Source organism: Dermacentor silvarum, chromosome 10 (assembly GCF_013339745.2).
Source record: "Dermacentor silvarum isolate Dsil-2018 chromosome 10, BIME_Dsil_1.4, whole genome shotgun sequence".
NCBI lineage: Eukaryota > Metazoa > Arthropoda > Arachnida > Ixodida > Ixodidae > Dermacentor > Dermacentor silvarum.
In genome coordinates this window covers 130069613-130092846 of record NC_051163.1, presented here as the reverse complement: position 1 = coordinate 130092846, position 23234 = coordinate 130069613, and the positions used below count along the sequence as shown (strand labels likewise).

The 23234-nt window shown below is 42.9% G+C and overlaps 1 protein-coding gene across 1 annotated transcript; it reads right to left on the bottom strand.

The window, feature by feature from the left end:
- Positions 1 to 9101: 9101 nt before the first annotated feature.
- Positions 9102 to 18297, bottom strand: LOC125941123 (zinc finger protein squeeze-like). Its single transcript, XM_049658074.1, has 2 exons — positions 18156 to 18297; positions 9102 to 9520 (listed from the first exon to the last, which is right to left on the bottom strand). Exons 1-2 carry the CDS (start codon positions 18295 to 18297, stop codon positions 9102 to 9104), a joined length of 561 nt encoding a protein of 186 aa, XP_049514031.1.
- Between the last annotated feature and the right edge of the window lie 4937 nt (positions 18298 to 23234).

Sequence of the window (23234 nt, the reverse complement as noted above, 5' to 3'; positions counted from 1 at the left end):
CGTTACGCTGTGTGGGAAAATTCAGTATCTTGACTTTAAGTGAGTTCACTAGCTCTCCCCATGTGGGGAACTTTAGCTAGACTCGAGATGTTCACAGGCTCAGGCCAATGTGAAGTCTACATCATTTTAGTTTTGCATGTTAGGTACCGTATGAAGGTATGACAGCGACACGGAGGTTGCTCTAATTTCATGTGTACAATATTGTTTAGTATTTTACAGAACAAGGTAAAGAAAGTAATGCGCAACCAGGGCCCACAACAGCACGTTTGTCTGGGAACCAGACTCACAAGCCATGACAAAACAGGATGTCTACTGTCTAGTCGGTCAACCTAATATCAAATGCGCAGGCAGCCTGAAGTCAGTGGTCAGTGTCTTGCTGGGTGATGAAGCATTATTCAATTTTTGACGGTTGCCACAGTTGTCATGTCAAACCACCAAGCGTCAGTTCCAGGCCATAGCTGCAGAAAGGTACAAAAATTTTAAGTGTAGCACAACAGGTGAACTAAAGAAAGAAGACTTCACAAGTGCTCATTGCCAAAAGAAATTGTATTGACTAAGCATGTAAACTATGGGACACCAGTAATTGTCTTTATATGCAACACTATTGCCGAACCCGTTTGAACCGTACTTTATTTTCCTTGTATTCTTGCACTGTTGAACTACACTCAACTTGCTTTACCTTGTGCCATTGTTTGCAGTTCCTCTATCATGTGATGTGATCGGGAAAGCATGTTTCTCATACTACAATAGTCGCGTTGTCTCGGCTGTTCTACATTGTATTTAATCTGTAAATCTGTCGACAGTTTTTCTGTGAATTATTTTCTTCTTTGCCTGTTAGTAATGCTGCCAGTTGTTTAAAATGTGCTTTTTTTATGCACTTTTTTTTAACTATGCGCATATGTGGTAGGGGTACAGGCCCAGTCAAGCCATTTTTGTTCGGCGTTTTAGCTGTGCTCCTGGCATGTATCCTAATGTCAAATAAAGATTTAATTGATTAATTAAATTGTCCCTCCCTTTGCACCTTTATGTGCGTCTTCCTTCAAGTGGACATCTCGTCACACTCGCAACCCTTTCATCCAAGCTAAGCTGGCCTGAATGCCAGCCTTTAATATAAACTGTCTTTTCAGTAACTGCTGGTATCAGCTTCCATGTTACAATAGGCCTGGTGCATCAGATATCAATTCCTCTGTGCCAAAGGTCACCACACCTCGCACAAGTTCGGTGCCTTTGTGAAATGTTGCCATATGTTGACATTCGAAGCACCTTTGAGGGTTCGGGATGTTCGTAAGAGCTGCTGCGTATCTTAATCTATGCTGCCTCGATGGTCTTGGGCAGAACACTGGATTTGAATGTTAATATGAGATGTTTGGTTGAAATTTCTTTGTTTTTCCTTCTCAACTTTATTCCTTGGGCATTAATCATGTTCTAGTCTCCTCACCATTCTAGAAGCTCTTCCTCAATCAGTTCAATAAGGTCATCTTCTGAAACGACACCTCAAACAATGTTCATGGTGCAGTGTTTGGTTACGGTCACCGGGATGTCCCCAAGTGACACTAGATTGGAAAGCTTTTTGTACTGTTTTTCCTCGCGTAGTTCCAGCACAAGGTCACCACTGGCCATCTTTATGGCTTTGTACCCTGGCCTTCGAGGCATGTCTGGGCGATGCAGAGATTTTGCTATGAGAAAAGGCAAAATCATTCTCGCTGTTTTTTTCTGTTGTCACTGTGCATACATACTATATCTGGGAAACTTTTCTTTTTGCTTGCCAAGGAACTGGTAAACGTCATCGGTGCGCCCTCTTTTCTGAGGACAATTGAGAAGTCGACGAAATTGTTCTGCCATAGATGTATTCTTGCGTTCAGCAGAGAGGCGAGCCACCCACCACGGAGCCCAACAACGGGATGCGACAGGACTATGTTCTGTTTGCACCAGTTCTAACTGCTATAACCCAATGTGTATAACCAAGGGTGGTTAAGACACACAAGGTTAACTCTTGCCGCCTGGAAATTGGAAGTGTAGAGAAACGGAATAGATGACAAGAAAGATTTAAAGTAAGAGAGAAAGACCATTGGAGAGGAGGAGGACAGGAAAAGGTAACTACTAATTTCCTCCAGATGGGTCAGTCCGGTTGTGTTGTCTACATGAAGCCGAGGCCAAAGGGGTCCATTGCCTTTGCTGAGGGGCCATAAAGGTCCAGACACCCGGCTTTGTCTCAACCCCGAGGATCCCCTTTTCCTTGGACACAGCGCATGGCTACAAGCGCGAGGGTCCGAACCCCATGTCCTTGGGTCCATGGTGTCGCAAACACCAAACGCCTGCTGACGCACAGGCCCCTGCAGGGACCTGCCAACACCCGAATGTTTTGTAATGTTCACGAATTTGGGCTCATTTCACGAATACTGCATCAATGTTTACCAAAAAACAAGACATTCTGTTTGCACAAGTCTCCACTCACCGGTAATTTTACTGCTTACAGGTTGGCAGGTATGTTGTTGGAAGAGGGGGCGCCACTACAGTGTCAGCTGACTTACAGTGCTGAAAAGCGATCCTTGTGGCAGATATGGGCTGGAAAGCAGCACAGTTGGTTTCTGCTCTTGTGCATTTTGCTCAACCGATTCTCTCAACCTGCTATGTTTGTGTTGACCAGCAACGTGATAGCACTTCACGAGCTTTACAGTCTCCAATGCTGCGCTTGATATATGGCAGCTGCTTTGGTCGTAGGGCTTCAGATTAATTTCGACCACTTAGCTTCATTTAACCTGCTGCTAAATTGAAGTGTGCAAGTTCTTTTGCATCCCACCCTAATATATTCAGGGCCCTTCGTTTCGGGTAGAACCTGATAATTCCTAATTTTTGTACCCTGAACAAGTTTTATCGAAATTGGGCTAAACCTGATTTCTCTCCAAAGTTGACTCTTTTGTAAAGAATAATAATAAATGTAGTTAAAACTAATCAAAGCTGTCCAGCTTGCGTGAGCAAATTATGAAGATATATTAATATATTATATTAGTGTATATGATGTATGCCTCCTTTCTCATAGAAACTCAAGCGGAAGCTGGCATATATAATATATTCAGCACCTGCCGGCCTGTGAGTAAATGAAAGCTTGTTGTTGCTTTTTCAGTAGCCGAGTTCACAATAATATACGACAATGGCCCATCACGTCACATTTCCTTGTTGCATAAGTGTAAACGGCAGTAATGTGCTAGGAAGTGAACACAGCGCTGACATGCTCTGCATTGCTAACAGTAGTTGTGGCATTGAGAGTATGTTCCTGAACATGTTATTTTCCAAGTACACACAAAAACCCTTATTAACGAGTTTTATCTGCTCCTATGCTCTATCTAGACTTGTAAAGAACATGTCATATTATGCTGGGTGCCTGGGCACAAAGGCATTGATTGTAGTATGCTTGCCGGTGAAATTGCCACGTCCATAGTAACAAAATCTTGCAACTCTTTCGTAGCTGTCCTTTCCATAGATTTGAATCCTTTCATTCGCAAAATATTTAAGGAGCGGTGACAACACTTGAGATGGTGAAGCCTCTAGTAAGCTGCACGTATTTAAGCCGCAGTTGGGCGATTGGTCATCAGTAACAAAATCACGACGAAGTGATGTCCTCTTCTGTCATCTCCGAATAGGCCAGTGTAGAGTACGCAGAATTACTTGTTGACTGGCGAGGAACCTCCAATCTGTGGTAGATATTGCGTGAGGCTCACTGTCCTCTGCATCCTGCTGAATTTTCTAGAAGCAAAGGCCTATACAAAAAAGCATTTTCCTCTATCATACCTGGAGCATATTCACCTCCATCTGGCAGTGTTTCCTGGCGCTGAAGCGTTCTTCGACAACAAAGCAGTTCTAAGCGTCTTTAATGATGTTGCGTTACGTGTTATCAACCCAAGAGATTTGTAGCACATCCTCTCACCAGAGAGTGCTGCTATATGACAGTAGTAGCATTTTGCAGAGCACGTGCCTTCGAGCCCTTGTGTTCGAGGGCCCTGTGAGAAGTAGTGCCACTGGCACAGTATATAAATATAATGATTCCTTGCAACATATCTTTTATGGTCACCCCACCTATTAGCATTGTCATCATTTTATTACTTACATATTTTACACACTTTACAGTGACTGTAGTTGGCCTCTTTGCAGCCCTTCACAATTCATGACTCTATTGAAATGTCGTGATCACTCACTTACTTGGTGCTATTTGTCCAGACCTGGCCCTTGCGCCGCTAAAACCTACGCATCGCCCACTGAGAAATTTAAAGTGGACAGCGATGCATGAACTGCCTTTCAGCTTGCATGCCATTTTGGCAACGGTGTGCCAGCAATTAAATGTTTTTGTAGCAGCCTCCATCAGCATACAGTAGCCACTGTGGCATCTCAATCAATCAATTAATCAATCTATCCAAGAGAGCACACACAGTAGGAATGCTGCATAAACTTAGCAACAGTCACTCCAGATTGTGCAGAGATGTCCTCGTAATTAATTTATCGCGTATATGTTCACCCAACATTAGAGTTTGGCTGCATTTTGTTCTTGGGTGAACCTGCTTACAAAAATTTGCCCCTTGTTCTAGGATGATCGAGTGACTATCTTTATGTCTTTGTATTCTTAAGTTTGCCACAAACAATATATCAAGAAGCACACTACCTTCTCTTTCTATTTTGTATCCTTTCACTACAGACTTTCTTAAGGCTCTATGCCATTCATGAGCCAGCTGTATTTTTTTTTTTACCATCTACGATTTCCTTATGTTGCCCTCAAGTTCTTATTGTGCAAGCACTCTTAGACCATTACAGGTCCGCTGCCGTGGAAGTGGTCCTAGTAAGTGGCTCTGTTCTAGTCCCCAAGATTGTAGTTATCCTTCCAAATAATGCTAAACACTTATCAATACCTGAATGATGCCTGAAAGACTGTGTTGCCAAATCCCCCAACTCAATTTTATCTTGACAGGTCTGGTCTGGCTCCATCACCCTATGTCGTTATATCTGAATGACAATGAATATCTAGAATATTCTTGTTAGCATGCTGTCGTTTAACTGTTCAAAGGTGATATGTGGGCTTCCATTGGTGTCACCTATCCAAGTTTTAGCCACAGGAACATTTGCAGGTCATCAATTTTCTGTGCAAGATGAAAATTACATGCCGAGTTCTTTTCATATTCCAAGTTTTTATTCACTGTAATTATTTAATTATTCATGTCATATCTGTACCAGCTAACGTTTAATTTTACAATGTACAGTATATATTTCATTTCAATTTATTTTCTTCAATATGGCTTTACTGTCTTGAAACTTCTTATATAGCCCAATTCATGGCTGATTCCCCAAAGTGGGTTGCACCGTTTCACTATGGAACAACCAATAGACAAATTGTTTGCGGCAGTCTCTGTGACTAAGTCCCAACTTGATGCCCGACTATTGGCAAAACACTATAATGAACATGCATTATAATGATTCATATAATGACATATAAAGTATAATAATGTAATGCTACCACATTACATTCAGCAAGGAAAATAAATGCTGATAAGTGACGGATGAATAGTAAACACAGATGCCCAAAAATCCAATCCCTATTTACAGCTGATGTTGCTAGTAATGCATAAATATTAGCGCCACTGCAGTGTCTTAACAAATCTTAGCTCTCTGTATTTGAAGCAGGAGGTACGTGCAACAAACAGATTAAAATTTTTTTTTCTATGGAATTCCAGCATGAATCATTGATGCGGCCAATATGTTCAACGCTAGTAGCCCAATTAGCGACTTGAATGTAGCCCCATTCTGGACCGGTAGCAGAGTACCCAGGATTTTTACGTTCTTCATGGCAAGAAACTCCAGAGTAGTAGAGTTTGCCAAATTCAAGTAAATTTTTCACACTAATGTTGCCTTTCCCTCTCTTGCTTTAATCCAAACATATGCCACTACTACCTCATTTCCTCGCTTCCCCTTCGCTATTTGCTGAGCTACAGGACATGTGTTGACAACTTTGGGCTCTCTGCTGCCATAAGAAACATCATAAATAGGTTTCCTCCGTGATGTAGCTGGGGTACTTGTTAAAGAATGCTTACGCATTAAAACGGATAATTTCGTTCGTCACTCGTTTACATTGTGGCTCGTGCAAAGTCCACAGAGCAACACAAGAGGTGCTCTAGCTAGTTGCGAGAGCAGCTGGTCGAGGGCAAAACAAGTCGTGCTGAATGCCGGACAGCAACCTGCCGAGGCCACAGACTTGCCACAGCTGGTTTCACCTACGTTCGTCATTCTAGGCGCAACCACTTTGCAGCAGAATTAGGTCAGCATGCAAGTTCTATCCATACAGACATTATCAGCGCACATGCGAAATGGTGAAGGATTTTAATGCGAAGCATTCTTGTTCAAATGACCCGTTTCTTGTTGTGTATCTGATGTCTGGCCTTTCACCCAAAGCAGCCTGTAAAAATAAATAAACTTTAGTTTAGATAGCCACATAAATGACTTCTGGCCGAATTCAATTAAAGCTTTGTGCCCCGAAAGAAATGTGCTTTTGAGAAGCTGTTTTGCATGAAAGGCCAGGCGTCTCTAGATTTGAGGTTGCACTTCTAATAGTGTGAGAGTCCATTAGAGGGTGGTCCCAGCCTTCTGGGAGCAGGCTGGGACCACCCTCTACACACACACACGCCGTACACACACACACACACCATTTCATGAACACTTATAATTAGATAACAATTATCTAGCCTTGGGCACATGCTCCCCCTCTCCTCGATATTTCTGTGTTAGTATGCAGTCTGCCCAGCCCTCCTCCTCCCCTGTCAAGTGCGTGCCCTTCTCCGAAAAAAATTTCTGCCTACGCCACTGGTGCTGAGGGAACATTGGAGAGTAACTGGGGGACTCTGACCGGCAGCATCTCCCTCAATGTGTGCGAGGGGCGACTAGCAATTTGCATGGAACATTGGAGTGGCAGCACTACGGCAAGCACATAATGAAAAAATCGATTCGTTCAGGACCCTGCTGAGGCATTTCACCACTTTCGGTGAATCGGAGGAAACCTATTTATGATGTTTCTTGTGGCAGCAGAGAGTCCAAAGTTGTCAAAACATGTCCTGTAGCTCAGCAAATAGCAAAGGGGAAGCGAGGAAATGGCGTAGTATAGTGGCATATGTTTGGAACAGGATTAAAGCAAGAGAGAGGAAGGCAACATTATTGTGAAAAATTTACTTAATTTGGCAAACTCTACTCCACTGGAGTTTCTTGCCATGAAGAACGTAAAAATCCTGGGTACTCTGATTTAATGTGAGCAGCATTTTGCCATCTCCAGGGTGGCTATAACAAGGTTCTCCTGCATATCTTCCTTGGGTGTGTAAACGCACAATTTTGTGCCTCAGAATCTTAAGCATGAAAGGATTTCAGTAACCACACTTCGTACTTCCCTGGCAGTGTGCGTCTAGAGTGCTAGGAGAACACGTGTGAGAATGGAATGTCTAGGCTCATGGTAACAGTGACAGAATTAGTGGCCTGCTATGCAGAAAATGAAGCTCAGGTACATTTCTTGTCTCTGGCAGTGTCAACATTGGTGGATGCTACAGAAATTGGCAATATACTCAAAATTTAGCTGTGCTGTTCTCTTTCAACGATGCTAGAAATTAAATAATTTGTTACAAGCAACTTTTTGACAGAACCTGTTCGTACTTGAAAAGGATATATACTAGCTTTTTTTAAATTGGGCAGTCTAAGGGAAAAAAAAAGCACTTACTGGTGCCATTCATATCACATATACGACAAAATGCAGTGTTAAATGCTCTCATCCAGCTACATATCTTCTCAAGAACTCATCATGATGGCAAATAGAATAAATGAGCACAACTTGCTTGCATTAAAAGGCAGCAGCAGACCTCCTGGAGAAATTTTGCTCTTGCTTGGAACTTAACAGAGACGGTGCAGTTGAACCTCGCTGTGGCAAAGCTACATCTGACACAGATACCTTTGTATCAAATATTGATTTTATAAGCATATGGTCATTACATGCCGATATCGGTCATGAACATTTTTAGATTAACTTTCTCATATCTGATAATTCATTACGTGTGTGCTCGCCATATTCAGGTTGGACTGTATATACATGCAGTTACCTTTAAAGAAAAATATTAAGTTGAGCTACATTGAACTATCAGGCTTCTCTAAAAACAAATTTGTCATTGATAGTGAGAACAGAGTTTTCTATGCAATGGAAAGTTATACTGGCACAAGAAAAAGATGACAGACTTCTAGACTTTAGCGTTTTAATGCCATCTTAAAAATTGTGGCAGAACCCATCTCATGATGACTGTTGACGATAATGCATTAGCACTGAATGAATATCGTGACATAACGTATTGTTACCACCGCCACAAAAACCTGCATGTGGCCTCCGAAATGCATAGTTCACCGGTGCGTGTGGACGCCGAGAAACGCCATGAGGCAGCTGGGTTGCTTTCTTACGCTCCTTTCTGAACACTCTGCTCCATCTTATAGTGGCACTGCCGAGAAGTCTGTGCATGGCCTCCAAGACTAGAATGTCCCCCGAGAGCGTGGTGCACCGGTGCATGTGAATGCCAAGAAATGTTCCTTTGCTTGCAACACACTCAATGGCACATACTCAGTGACACAAGTTGTCGAGAGTTGTTCTGACAGTTGGTTTCGAAACCTATTCCCCCAGCACAGCAGCCCGATCAGCTACCCATTCGACCAGAAACTACCTAGTGATCTACCCACATAGGCGGGAAGACTGTTAGATACAAACATAGATACATAGAGAGATACAAACACAGACAGACCGAGAGAGAGACAGACAGACAGAAAGTGTTTGCAAGAACTTTTGATTCTCAGCAGTTGTGTTGCACGCCAAGTGCTACTAACAAGCAAAGGACACATGCTGTAGCAGCAAAGTTGAGAACAATGACAAGACGCCGCTCTTTATTTGAAATAAGACACAGTGAGCTTTCTGTGTTCTTTGGTATTTCTTTTCAAGAAAAATATACTCAAGGCATTCTCTGCCTGACTAGTATGCAGTAGCATTTTTGAATTGGAAAATTGGAACACACGTATGGGCTCGTAGAGCACACAAAGCTTTCTCTTCTTCATGTTTGTCCTTCTGAAGTGGAGGTGGCACGCACCAAGGCGGCACTCCGAGAAACCACCGTTGGCCGCGGACGCCACTTGAACTGCTCTTCGGTGCCATGGTTGCGCAGGTGGCGCTTGTAATTCCCGCTTTGTGAGAACGCAGCTGGGCAGTGCCTACACTTGAATGGCTTCTCTCCCGTATGCACTCGAACATGTCTCTGGAGATTGGCACCGTTGTTTGAGGCGTACGAGCAAAACTTGCACGAGAATCGGCCACCACTCTCTGAGGCTTCCCTTCGGGGCAACAGGCTTGATCTTCCACGGCCAAAGGAAGTGTGGCCACCTCTTCTGGACTGGCCAATATCTATCTGCAGCTCACTGCCTTCCTCCATCGAGGTCCACCAGACGGCTGTGCCATAGTCGTCGGGACCAGAAGCTGGTGGAACAGAGAAAAACTAGCATCAAGAAACGGCAACAGAAGTGAACTAATGTGCAAGAGCATCCCTAGGGTTACATTGTTTTTTATTTATTCATATACAGCACAGGTTTCAATTCTGAACATTGAATGAGGTGAGGTTACAAAACCATTCAGAGTTTCATTTTGGTACCCTAAGAACTAAAAAAAAAACTGAGAGCAGGCAAGAGAACCATTATACAGTGCTTAGTGACGAAAATAAGTATAAATAACAGTGTTAGAAGAGTTTTCACAATAGTAACAAATGTTCGCACTTGATATGTTGTAGTAGGTGAAATCTTATTTAGTGTCCAAGAAATAATGTGATATTACAAAAAGCAGTGCACCAGCATCGGTAGCACAGAAGATGCTGAACTGCTAGTAAAAAGGATACATCATAAAGCAAACAGACTCAAAGCTGAAAATATGACTGCACAAACTCAATGAGGACAGAGGAGAAAGACATGCATGCGATGGAGCACATTTAGTCTCTGCATTCCATCCCGTCAAAGGCATTTGTCCTCTTCGGCATCGCAGAGGTCATTTTTCGGTTTTGCAATGAACCAATTGGAAAAGAAGATATATATACTGCAAGAGACAAAAATTAGGATTAATGTGAACAGAAATGAAGTCAGGTTACTAACAAGAGTGAGTCAAAGTTAACTGTCGTTCATGGCAAATTACGTGAAGTAGCAAGCAAGCATTGCTGTGACACTGAATGCAACAGGCAGCAAAAAGACTCGTGGGAAAGCGGGCAAAGACAAAACGACAAGCTTTCACAATCTCACCCAAAATGAAATAGCCATCCAACCTGTAGCTGGGTGGGGAGTCCAAAAGCACTTGCACAGAAATACGGACAAACGTTTCAGAAATATTCTTCAAGAGTGCAGATTCTGTGTCTGCCTTATTTGCTGTCTTTGTCCAATTAGTGCTTACTGCACTTAGTTTCAAAAATACCTGAATGAGACAAAGCTAACAGATTGCCTGTAGAAGCTGTTGCTCAATGTCGAAAGTTCTGTGCTAAATCACCCACCAATGGGTCAAATTCTATAAGCCTCAATGCATCATGACAAACCGTGAGTCGCACACCCGAGTTCGTTCACTTCCGAGGCCACAAAGAGGTTGTTTTGCCAACCCTGTGGTTAGTGCCTAGCTTGTGAACGTGCACCGTGATAAAATATTTCGGGTGCACTAGTGTGCCATAAAGCACTGAACCATTAAAAACATCGCTGTAATGCCCAAACACAGTTAAATATCAATGAAAATTGTGACTTTACACTTTTATTTGTGGCTATGAAGAGTATATTTCCAGACAACAGCAATGACATGTTACCCGAGTTATAACCTAATTAGTAGATTGAATAATAATGAGTCATTGGTTAGCTGAACTATCCACAGCTGAAAACTCTCAAGTGTATCAGAAGTGCTACTATAGACTGTGCATTTTTCCCGTACATAAATCAGAATTTCTAGCTTTCACAACAGCATAACATATATGCTGGACATTACAGGGATGTAGTTAAAGACTGTCACACTTTCATTTAGATTTATAAATGTTTCTTGGGCAAAAATAAGAACTGTGCTGCAGCGAACGTCTTACACATTTTTACCAATTCCACTAGAATGATCACTGAGACCTTTGCCAAAGCAATCTGCATTTGAAAGCAGGAAGATGGGGGCAGGAGTGCAAAAAATTATTTACCTATTAGCAGCATGTTCATCTGGGCTGATTGGTACATGGTGTCAAACAGTAGATTTTTACAGGACAAAGAAAAAGGCCACAGGCAAGTGATCAGTGCTCTGTTTTTCATCCTGTGTTGTGCTGTTAAAAAAAAAAGACCTGCTTGTTTAACGCTATAAACTAGTTTTCTTTCTGACGCACACTGAGCTGCACAACAGGTATTGTGATTGAGTCTCATGTTTCTTGAATAAAACCACCAGCTGTTGACGATCGACACTGGTTCATATCTGTTCATTCGAGTAGCCTTTTTATGACATCATTTAGGATAATGTTTTCTGTTTAGTCTTCGTATAAAAACAAAACAGCACCACATCTGCAAGTAAATTTTCACTCGCAATGCAGAGAAGTAATGTGAAAGCTTTGTTGAAGAGCTCTGTTGCAGTTCATACACCAACACAAGTTTCATAACAGAACGCGTCAACACTTAGTAAAGTTACAAACTTAGTTTTAACTTGAATCACTAGAAAACATGGCAAGCCAAATCACATTTACAAGACAGACATAAGGGCACCAGCCGCAGTCAATGTTTATACAAAATAATGGCATGATTCCCCACTACAAGTTCAACTTTCATTTGGAAACATTAGCTAGCAGCCAAAACACAATGTGACTTTTAGTTATCCTGCAGGTCATTAAACCTCACACGAGCCCAGTCAGATGCAACTGGGAATTGCACCCACTTCCAGGAACGTGGGTTCACTGACTACAAAATGTATGGCTGCATAAAACACAATAAGACAATTTTAAGTGGTATTGGAAGGTGACCACTGTGCCGCCAAGAATAGCAATCTGAAAAGAAAAGCAGAAGGCACCATGTGTGAGGAAACAACTTCAAAAAACACCAAAATCCACTAACAGGCACACTTAGGCACTTAAAAGAAATAAAATGTGAAGAACCAAGTTCATGGATAATCCTCAATTTTACTTCATTCAGTCCCACTGTAGTGAAGTTCGCAATTTCTTCTGCCGAGATTAAAAGGTTCAAACTGTACCCAACTAAACCTTTTTCTGCACTATTTAATTTCTTCCATTCTCTCATTGGCAATTGCAGATCACATTTTTAGCGCTTGATCTTGAATGACTCCTTTATACTCTTTGTCAGAAAATTTCCCCAAGACTAATTTTTAAAACTCCAGAAATGGGCACTATTGAGTTGCTTTATAGGTGCTCAAAGCAGACATCGCCTTGGAAGGGTTTCCATGTAAACTCACTAGGTGGCAGAGCTGTGTTTAGCAACACAGATAAACCAGTTCAGTTCACTGTTCGCTTCGTTGGTGCACTTAGTTGGACATTACGCGAGTGACATGATGGCACAAACTCCGAGCAATGAGTTAACATTAATTTCTATGTTACGCTAGGAAAAAACCATGGTGAGATACGGAACATGGTTCCACAAATATATACTAGTGACAAAGAATTAAAATGTGAAAAGTATGAGGCTGTCACTGCAAGAAAATCACCGTGTTGCTGTGCACATGATATAAAAAGATCTTAAATTGAGCAGCAATGTTTCTCACTGGAATAGAAAACTTGTCCTTTGCACACAGAAAGAGAGAGAAACTATAACAGGTGCTGCTATACGTTTGGAAAGGGCCAGAAGTAATCTCTCGTTTTACGTAAAGCATTACTGCTGTAGACACTACCAGTATGACCCTCTAACAAAGCGATTAATGCCGAATGGCAGTCACAGTTCACCCACCTCTAAAGAACTAAAGCAACGACCATCAAAAACAAAGGCAATGCTGATCGCATTTTTTTATGCTACATTCTTGGTGCACCTGACAGTCAAACAATAAACCACAGCTTCTGCAGTGACGTACTAAAACAGTTGCGCCAGGCAATTTCTCACTGCCATATGAGGTGTGTGAAAAATGAGGTCAGGTACTCCAAGAAGTCTATGATTATATGGCTCCTGCAATGTGTTAAATAAAAGAAACATATTTTTTAGTAGTTACAAGGAACTGGTGTGTCTCTCATATATTAAACAAGGTTTTGTACACTTCTTCCATTCAATAAGACTACAAGATACCCGCCAGAGAAGCAATATGAAATGTACAAAACAAATAATAAACTAAGCAATACACACCACCTAAGCATCTGGCTTGCGCATTCATTCCTGTTATGAGTGGCACAAACTTGCACTGAATTAAACTGTACTAAAAAACAAATGATCGGTACTTGCGCACATTGGTGCATTGGCATCCTTAAAAGTAAGGTTGGAATAAAAGAGTAAAAGTTGGAAAATGAGCAAGAAGAACATGTCTAGTTCTGAACAAGTAACATACTGCGAGAAATACATGAAGGATGCAAAGAGAGACAGGACAGAGCGCAGTATGTCACGTGTTCAGTATGAACCCCCAACTAGTCCACAACAAAGTACTTCTGGCATGTATAGTTCTTTTGCCTGCATGTGTTGTTCTTTCACTAATTTACTAGCATTTCACGAATTTACTAGCATAATTCAGTGTTGAACTTATTTTCTGCACTGCACAGGCTGGAGTCCATCTGGTTGCAACAACAGGCAATCTTGAGCTGGCTGCATTTGGTGCCATTCGAGGAGTATGGCACAATGGCACCAGGCTGACTACACAATTAATGCACACATTCACCAGGTTACAAGAGCTGCATGTTGAAAAAAGTGACAGCTTGAACATATGCATATTAGACCCGGCATAAACATGGCATGGACAGCTCGGGGTAGACTTTGCATCCTACCGATGTGGAGTGCTCTAGGCAAGTCAGCTGTGTGCTGTAGCTATGGAAACATGCAAATTTCATTTACCACAGTAAAAATGTGAATTTCAGAATTATCTGACAAAAGAGGCATCTCTTGAAGTATACTTAATTATGTTGATGTGGGTTTAACTGAACAGAGTAAGCATATATAGTTAATATTTTTGTCACTATATGAGACTTTGAATGTTGTCATACATGAGTCTAGTCACACCTCGTTATAACAAAGTGGTATATAACGAAGTAATTGGAACTCCCCATGAAATCCCCATAGCAATTAACATTACAGTACATGCAATAATGGACATAAGGAATTAATTCTGGCTCGATTCCCCTTATCAACTTCGTTAAAATGTGGTTTTCGTGTATGTACCACTTTTCTGTCGGGCCATGGAGAGCGAATCAGTTATTAGTGTGCATCCATGCTAGGCAGCTGCGACTACATTATGTTTTAATATGTTGCTTCACCATCACCCATATTTATGTACATGATTTCATTGTGAAAGCACAAAGCTCCCCTCTTTCTTTTTCACCCATTACCTCCTCTACAATCATGGTCTCCGAAACATCATGTAACAAGTCCAATTTGTCAAATACGATTTAAGGGGAGTCCACGAATGACCTATAGCCAGCTGTGAGTGGTTATTTTTGTTCTCCGAACCACTTGCCAATGGATTGTTCGCCGGTGCTCATACAGATGGCCAAGGAAGTCGCCCCAACCTAAGGACCAACCCGGGTTCTGTGTTACAACTTGTAAACAAAAACTATTAAGAAATATAATCACGCCCAGGCATCAACTTGTGACGCAGTGCTCCGGTAGTCTCCAAATTTTTGCTCGTGATTGTACACGAACATTGCACAGTTGCACACAAACAAGAAGAACCGAAGGAAAAAAGAAAGGAAAAAAAAAAAAAAAGGAACACAAAGTTTTGCTGGCCTGCGTCTCCTGTCAGTCTTCTCCCGATAGTCCGTCTTGCCAACGATTCCTCCACAGTGGACGGCCGCCGAGACGCGTGCGGTGGTTTTGTCACCGAACCACTTCAAGTTGCAGTGAACTTCATTCGCAAAACAAATGCTTGCGAGCAACACGGTTTCAGGAGTGGCATTAGAAGTAAATGTGAGCAACACCACCTCGGGAAAGTTCTGCAGGTAAGCGCGCGCGCTCTTACGAAAACGTGTGCCCAAGATGGGAGAACGAACGCAGTCACCACCGACGGCAAAATGTCACAACGCTGCTTGTAGAACTAAAACAGCCGCTGGCTACGGAGCAACGGAACGCCAAACAGCGAACTTGTTGTCGCAGAGGCAGTTTGCAGGTCCCCGTTGACGCACGTGCCACGCGCAGGGCACAATTCGAAGCCGTATGTGGCTAGCCGATTCGTCCGTCTGTCGCATGTAGTACGCCGAAAACTCCTCCCGCTCGAGCGTCGTCGTTTCCTTTCACAGCTGGCTCGCTGGCGACCCTCGGCGCAACCGCGCGAACGCGCTCGTGACACTGCTCCCGCGTTCGTCGTCGTCTTCCACAGCTGGCTCCGTTGCCGCTCATCTTTTCAAAAACACAAAGACGTAACCAATAGTTCAGAAAGACTTTCATGAACTGTCAGGATTAATCCAGTGATAAACACCGGGGCCGCACGTTTCAGCTTCGCTGGAGAATAAAGTGTGTACGGACTACGGAGTGCTTGGGCGGTGTTTTTCAACGCATGTCAGACCACCACCATCAAGTTCCGGTTTCGGAGTTGCGTTTCTTCCGTTTCTTGTTTAATAAATGATGATGATGATGGCAGGAATCAGTCATTTCAACAGCCGGAATAAAACAAGCCAATACAATCCGTGTTACTTTCACCAACGCCTCCTACTTTCACTATTGTTTGTTGACAATGGTCGGCGACTGCGGCCCATGCAGTGGCCCACTTACAAAAGGACTTGCCACGGTAACGTGAGTAGGAACACTAGCGTGGGCGACGTCGTGGCATGTGCACGGTGACGGCGATCGTACCCACCTCCACGTCGGCTTCCGCGAACGTAAATTGCAGCGCGAAAGCTGCTCGCATTTCTTGCCTGCTTGCGCGTATTTGCATCTACTTCTGAAGACATTTCCCACGCCTCAATCCGTCGTCATTGCAGCCCGTCCGAGCACGATAAAAGAGCGCTGAAGGCTTCGCATCGCATATATCGTGCCGCCACTGAAGGCCTCTGCTCGAACGCGCCGATGCGACCGGTGTCGTTTCTACGTGGCCCACGGACATATAGTACTTTCGAAACTAGCGGAACACCGGTTTAAGCGCACCGGCGTGCTTCGATGCCTGTGCGTGTGTGTCCAACCGATTGCATGATGCGTAACGCTGCGCGCATGGTACGCGGTGTCGACTGTCTCATTATGAAGAGCCTACGTTTGTACCTCGCTACGCGGAACGCGAATTACAGCAGGCGCTCGCCTTTCTGGCTACAGGGGCGTGCTGTTTCAAGTGCTGTTTTTGATATTAGTTCATATATTCATCGGTACGCCACCGTATTGTGCGTGGCCGAAATTATTTTCGCGCACCTCACGCCTCCCCCCCCCCCCCCCCCCCCAGAAAGAAAAGAGAGAAAAGAAATTAATAATAACCTAACAAATAAATAAAAAGAGACGTGTGGGGTAAACCTCTGTGCAGCGCCGTCGGTACTGGACATGTTAGCGAAATGTACAACATAGCTGAGGTTACTATTCAAATGCATAGTTGTAAACAGCCCATGCAATGTTTGTCTGTTGTCGAGGTTGGTAACGTTTTTTGCAGACAGAATGCTATGGCCATGGCTGCATCAGTGATGGGTCTTTCTTGTTTCATCACGGCAGGCTCCCATTATGGTTCTGAATATCTTTGCTGGACATTTCCCTCTCGAGTAGGGGGAACATTGCCTTGTTCTTGCACAGTGCAAGACACTAAAAACAGCTGCACAGTGACATAATGCTGCATGGTTCAGCATTTAATTTCACTTTGTGTTTTTGCTTACTTTTGTGGGTGCAAAATGGTGTCACGTAAACTTGCAAGTGGAGTGCGTTCCATTAACTGTATAACAGATTGGCTATTTGTTTACATTAGTCTCCGTTGTACACTTCTGAAAATAGCAAAATTGCCATTCTTATGTTAGAGAGGCTTGCCTGCCCAAGTGTTGGGAACCAGCACCATACTAAGCACTGGCAATTTCTCGTTACACTTGTGCCCTGGAGAAAAAGGTGCTATCCAAGCGGCCTAAAGAAATGGTAACAGAGGGATAATAGAAGAGCCAGAACCAGTCTACATGAACAGAATTGCATTGGGATGAAATGGAGCGTAAATAAATGTATGAAACATCTTTGCGACTGTGGACCAGTTTCTTATCAGAAAACACAGTAAAGAATATTGTTCGTAGGGAAGGTTCATTGAACCACATGGTTTGGGCTATGGTATTTAAACAGCAGCTTGAAGGTGCGGAGCTACAACTGGAACGGACAGCCCGACCAGAGAGTCAGATGAAAAGTGCGGGGGGTTAGTGTCATCTTGGTGGTGTTCTTGCAGGATCGATCGGCTGTACACATGTGCTGCTGTTGCTCACATGTGTGTCAGTCACTTGTTGTCCTTTGTATAACAGTATAGTGCAGTAAACAGAACAACTTCATGCCAACTAGCCCCAGTCGAAGGCTTATTGTAGGAGATATTGTTATGAGAGAGTGGCCGAGCCGTCTGCATTCATTGGCATGCTGTGAGCTTGAGAGAGAAGCGCACATTCTGAAGATTCAGACTAGTAGGCCAAAGTTGTAGAGATTAGGAAGGAAAGTTCGATGTGAGGATGTGACGTCTTGGGCGGGCAGTCAACTGGTTGCATGTAATGGTGCAGGGAAGTTGGCCACAAGTATTGATTCCTACGTAACCAAAAGGGTTGGCCGGACAAGAAAGCAGCAGCAGCTGTACAGTTGTAGAACCGAATTGTGGCATTGACGTTTGAGACAGGAATGCATGTACTTGCAAACAAGGTCATACTAACCAGGCCAGTAATACCAAAGCTGAAGATGGGTGGGGGTCTTAAATGCACCACCACTGCGTACATATGGGATTGTCCTGTAACAATGTGCTTAGAAATCTGCCCTAAAGTGATTTGATATGACCAGAAGCCATTGCTGACCTTTGAGGCTGTAGTTGAAGTGGTAGAGCAATTGGTCACAAATATGAGTGGTTTCCTGGTGCTTTTGCATCCAGTATGGTGGAACTATTTCTGCATCTTTGAGAAACTTCAAAAGGGCTTCTTCACTCTGGCCAGAGTGCATGTCGTCGATGGCAGGTGCTAGAAAGGAAAGCTGAAGAAGCCAAGACTGTCGTTACTATATGTGTTTCTTCATTACAACACACAGTGCATCCCTACAAATAACTTTAAGTTGAAAGACAAAATTGGTTAGGGATGTGTCATCTGCAGCGTGAAATTGGAGAGTGAATGATCATTAAGCCTGTTTTGATGTCTCGGAGGAATTTCATTTGCTCTTAAGCAGAGTAAGAGGTCTGAGGCTGACATGTGGTTCCTGGCAAAATTTTCTAACAAACGCATGTGCGCCTCACTGTGGTGCAGTGTCTACCAAAGTGTGCACATAACCCCTTCAGTCCCAAATTATGATCGACTGTCGATAAATAAATGTATGAAATTTAGATAACTTTAAGCCAAGGTGCTGCAGACTCCATTAAGCGCAAGTCAAGGTGGTAGAATGACTCTGCATTTTATGATGAGCCACCATAGTGATTAAGTATCTCATTGTTGTTCACTCATAATGGTATGTTTCTTAATAAAAACAAAAATTGTATCACTAGCACGAATTACTTGCACAATTATTGATTGCTAGAAAGGCAAATAAATTCTTTTGCAATTTCTACAGAATCGTCACACCTCCTGTTAAACACTGTAGTGCCTTCTCCAAAGTGATCTTCGGTAGCAATACATTTCCCTGAGAAGTAAAATGAAGGTACTTGGGGTAAGCAGAACGTTCAATTTACCCTAAGCTTAATTTTTGCAGTCTATTTATTGCCACAACTGCGTAGAAATGGCAAAAATATGTTGCGTCCACAAATGTGTACACCGTGACTGAAGGGATATTGCTACGTTCCATGTATTGAGAACTGTGTGTGCACCAAGGTAGGTATCCTTGTGCAGTGCTCAAGGCTTAGGACTCTCTCTTTGGACAGGGTGCATTGTTGAAAGAGAGCGTCCCTTTTCTGAATCATTGATACTTTGATGCGCTTTACTGAGCTGGAGCTTAGGTGTGTAGTTATAGGCAAAAAAGGACTCGTGGCACAGTCAACACCGTGTAGTTTATGATAAGACAAAGGTGGCACTGTCGTTGCTCTTGCACACATGGGAATGCTTTGGATTGGCATCTTTCTTGGAGGACTATAACAACCAGAAGACATGTATGGCGACTCAGGCTGCCACTGTGTCTGTACTAAAACAGCCTGTCAGATAGAATTCATGCCGTATTACGCGAGAACATATTGATACTCAAGTATTTCCACATCAGTTATACTCGGGGCTAAACAATACTAGCTGGAGATCACTAAATTCAGAAAAGAGGGGAGAATTTTAATTGGTACAGTCATGACCTCGTTTAATGCTAAGCCACAGTCAAGACAGGTCATACTTTCCAAAGCCTGTCATTCCCGTGTTGTCACAGTGCCCTTTAAGAAACTTGCACAGACTGTGGTACCACACATGCCTCCGTACTTCGTCTCATAACGAGCAGGCAACGTCGCACAGGCTAAGCAAGTAGTGCGGTCAAGGGAGTCTCACTTTGCGCATTTCGCAGATTGCAGTGCAGTTGCTCTTGACCTGTGACGCTTTCGAAATATAAACTACTTCATTTATCACAACTAAAGCTTGTAGACGCAAGTTTATTTCGAATTACACGTTGTTTGTGCTTCCAGCATATGGTGTACTGCATTTTGGTCGCTAGAGAGCAAGTGAGCTCGTTTGGGTATAAATAAGTTCAGACCTTCGACATCTTTCATGTAATGAATACGTCGTATTCCGCAATATAAACACTTATTTTAATTCAAATCACGTGGTCTGTGCCTCTTTCATAGGGGACGCACTATTTTCTGGTAACAAGTGCGAACAGAGTGCCTGCTATGCATGAAACGGAGCATAGGTAAAACTAAGAAACCGCACGTCTTGCCCAATGTTGCCTGCTCACTTTTGTGACGGCATATCACAAGTGACCAGCATTGATTCTTTAACATTGTTAATGATGCATCTTTTACAGTGAAGCTGTATATGGCTAGGCGATTCGTCCGTATGTCGCCTGTTTGCAGGAACTATCATGATCAGCAATGGCTCGAGCATCGTTGGCTTCTTCCACAGCTGGATCATTGGCGTCTCTCGGCACAAGCGCGCTCGTGCCACTGCTTCCGCGTTTGTCGTCGTTGTCTTCTTCCACAGCTGGCTCCGTCGCCGCTCATCATTCCAGCGTAGAATTTCACTTCTGTTGTCGTAATGTGGAGGCCGCGTTTACGGGGGTATGAGGCATTGCTTAAAGGGGTATGAGCCATTCATTGTCTTACGTGACGGACAGATTTAATTTTTAAGCAATTTAATTTTGAAGAATCGCAAGCGGCAATGGCGACAACGGCGGACTGCAGGCATACCTTCAGTGACAGCGTTCTCTTCGTCGTCGACGAACGTGTGTTTAACCTCATTAAGAAACACACAGACGTAACCAATAATTGAGAAAGACTTTAATGTACCATCGGGATTAACCGAGTGATAAACGCCGGGGCTGCACGTTTCAGCTTCACTCGTTAACCATCTGTATTGAGTGCTTGGGCGAGGATTTTTTTTGGAGGGGCCGCACTTGGGAGAAATGTGGGTGCATTGGGCATCAATGCAGATTGTCAAATCAAAAGTACAGCCCTTCTGCGAACTGAATTGTGCCACCGGAGTATTTAGCAATTTGTTTCAACATAATAAGTTTTGACTTTGCAGAGAATAATTCATTGTATCTCGGCTGTTTTAAAAGTGAAGTAGAATCAGTGAATGCAGGTTTCGAATTAAGCCCTTTTTTACCAATATCAGGGGATTGAAAATCAAGCTCTGGCATCTTTGCATTGTGATTAAGAATGCAACAATGAACCAATCTAATTACTCTGTCTGTGTAGAAACTTCCTTGCATGGTTTGCAATTGTTGCCATATTTTTGTTCAAAGGTTTTTGGGGCAACACCTGGGACAACAGCGGGTGCCTGAAATATCAATGCAGTTTGCTCAGCTTCCTAAAGCTTTTCCCTTGAGGGTGTAGTTTTATGGGTTTTATTGTTTGTTTTTATTTTCACTTGTTGGTTGTATTTCATGAACGCAATTCTTTTCATGTCACTTTTCTCCACCTCAGTGCACATGGTGTGAAAAAGATAGTATGGCTCTCTTGTGATTATTACAGGTATCAGTTTGCTGATATGCTTGAAAAGTAACATGTTTGACCAACGTGCAGAGAAGCTGACTAGACACAGACAATTCTGGAAGCGACAGTCAGGCTGCTTTATTGCTGCATCCCGCGAAATCTGTTTTTTCTCGACCTGAATGCATTGGAATGAAAAATAATATATTCAATGTTATGACGGTTTGGGTATAGAACTAGATAATAGACGATCCTTAGAGCATAACAAAATGTATGCCAAAGGGAAAAGAAACGCTGTTGGATGTGGCAGAGGTTTAGCTGGTGTCACTAGAAAATTTTCAGCACAGGTTGGAGAAACTGAGTTTATTGGAAGCTTTAATGGAAGTTGAATTGTCAGCCCTACTATATACAGGGCTTGCTACTTCAGATGATGTGTTCAAGGTGCCATGAAGAGGGAAAAAATACTGGAGGCAGAGAAGACAAAGGCAAGAAAAAAATAGGAATAAACAAACAAATCAAGCCCAGGTGACTAACAAAAGTTCAAAGAATATCCATTATAAGATCTGACTGGCCCAGGGTTCTACAATTCTTTTGCCTGTATTTGTCCGCGTACACCGAGTGAAGTATTTTGCTGCTAACTGTGCGGTGGTATGCTGGCAACAGTGAAACAGCGCATACTCAATATCACGAAGTAGTTTGCACTCATTGCACACAGGCGATGCAAGACTGGGATAACAGGAGATCACTAGGAGAGGCTTTCATCCTGCAGTGGACATAAATGATACGATGGTGACAATCTCGTTTTAACATGACTCTGTCATCGTTGCAGTAGCACTTGATGACCCCAGCCATTGTCTTGTTCCAGAATGACAAGGCCTGCGGAGGTTTCCCAAGATACCACTGGAGACGCAATGCAAGACCAGAAGTTTGCTTTTCGTCTAGCTCTTGCACGCTCAGGAAAGCCAGTGTTTCCAACCACTTCCCATGTCTGAGCCTTCAAAAGCCGATGTGCAGCTCGGGAAACACATTGGTGCTGCTTTTGCATTTTTGTCACAATGTGCGTGTTCTTCAGTGAACTGCACACTCGGGACTTGGATATTTATGTATGTATGCTAAGCAGATGTGGAAGTGCTATGTTGATTTGTGTCACACCATTAGATAACTGTGTGAAAGAGCAAAAATGTCACTTAATAACATGTTGAGGTCACATGATGGGGCATTGCAACTTGTATATGCAGTGCTATTTTATATTATGCTCTTTGTTTTAATGCACAGCACATAGCTTTCCTTCCAAGCACAGTGCTACACCAATTTGTGATCAGTTGCTATGTGTTAAGTTTTAGGGTGACATGCCGTTTTGACTGTATGAAATATAAAAAAAAAAGATAGATTGGCAGTTCTACACTACATCTCTTTGGTAAGTCCCAAGTGTTGAAAAGCAAGTATTTGTCCAATTTCCCAATGTTATTGCTTTTAACTCCACTGCATGTACCTTGTTGCAGACAGTACTTTTTGGCACTGTGCATCCCTCAACGAGCTCTGCACAGTCAGGGACATGCTAAATAAACAAACTCGATGTATGGTCGACCAGTGCCACTGGGATGTGAAAAATCAATTTAAATTATATGACGTTCAAATTGAGGGATCAATTGAGTTTTCAGTGATTTATACCATGAACTTGCCCTGCTTCATCAAAAAGAATATATATTAGAGTGTTTTGAGCAGAAAAAAATTGTTTTAGGGATCTTTATAGATTACACAAAAGCGTTTGATCGATTAAATCACGAGATCCTCTTTCAAAAGTTAGAACTGTATGGGATAAGAGGTCATGCCT

Excerpts from the sequence above, each read along its gene's own strand:
- LOC125941123 (XM_049658074.1), bottom strand. The coding sequence starts at position 18,297 with ATGCACTCTGGCCAGAGTGAAGAAGCCCTTTTGAAGTTTCTCAAAGAT. Across the intron at positions 9,521-18,155 it reads CTTCAACTACAGCCTCAAAG|CTTCTGGTCCCGACGACTAT; the intron begins GTCAGCAATGGC and ends CTGTTCCACCAG.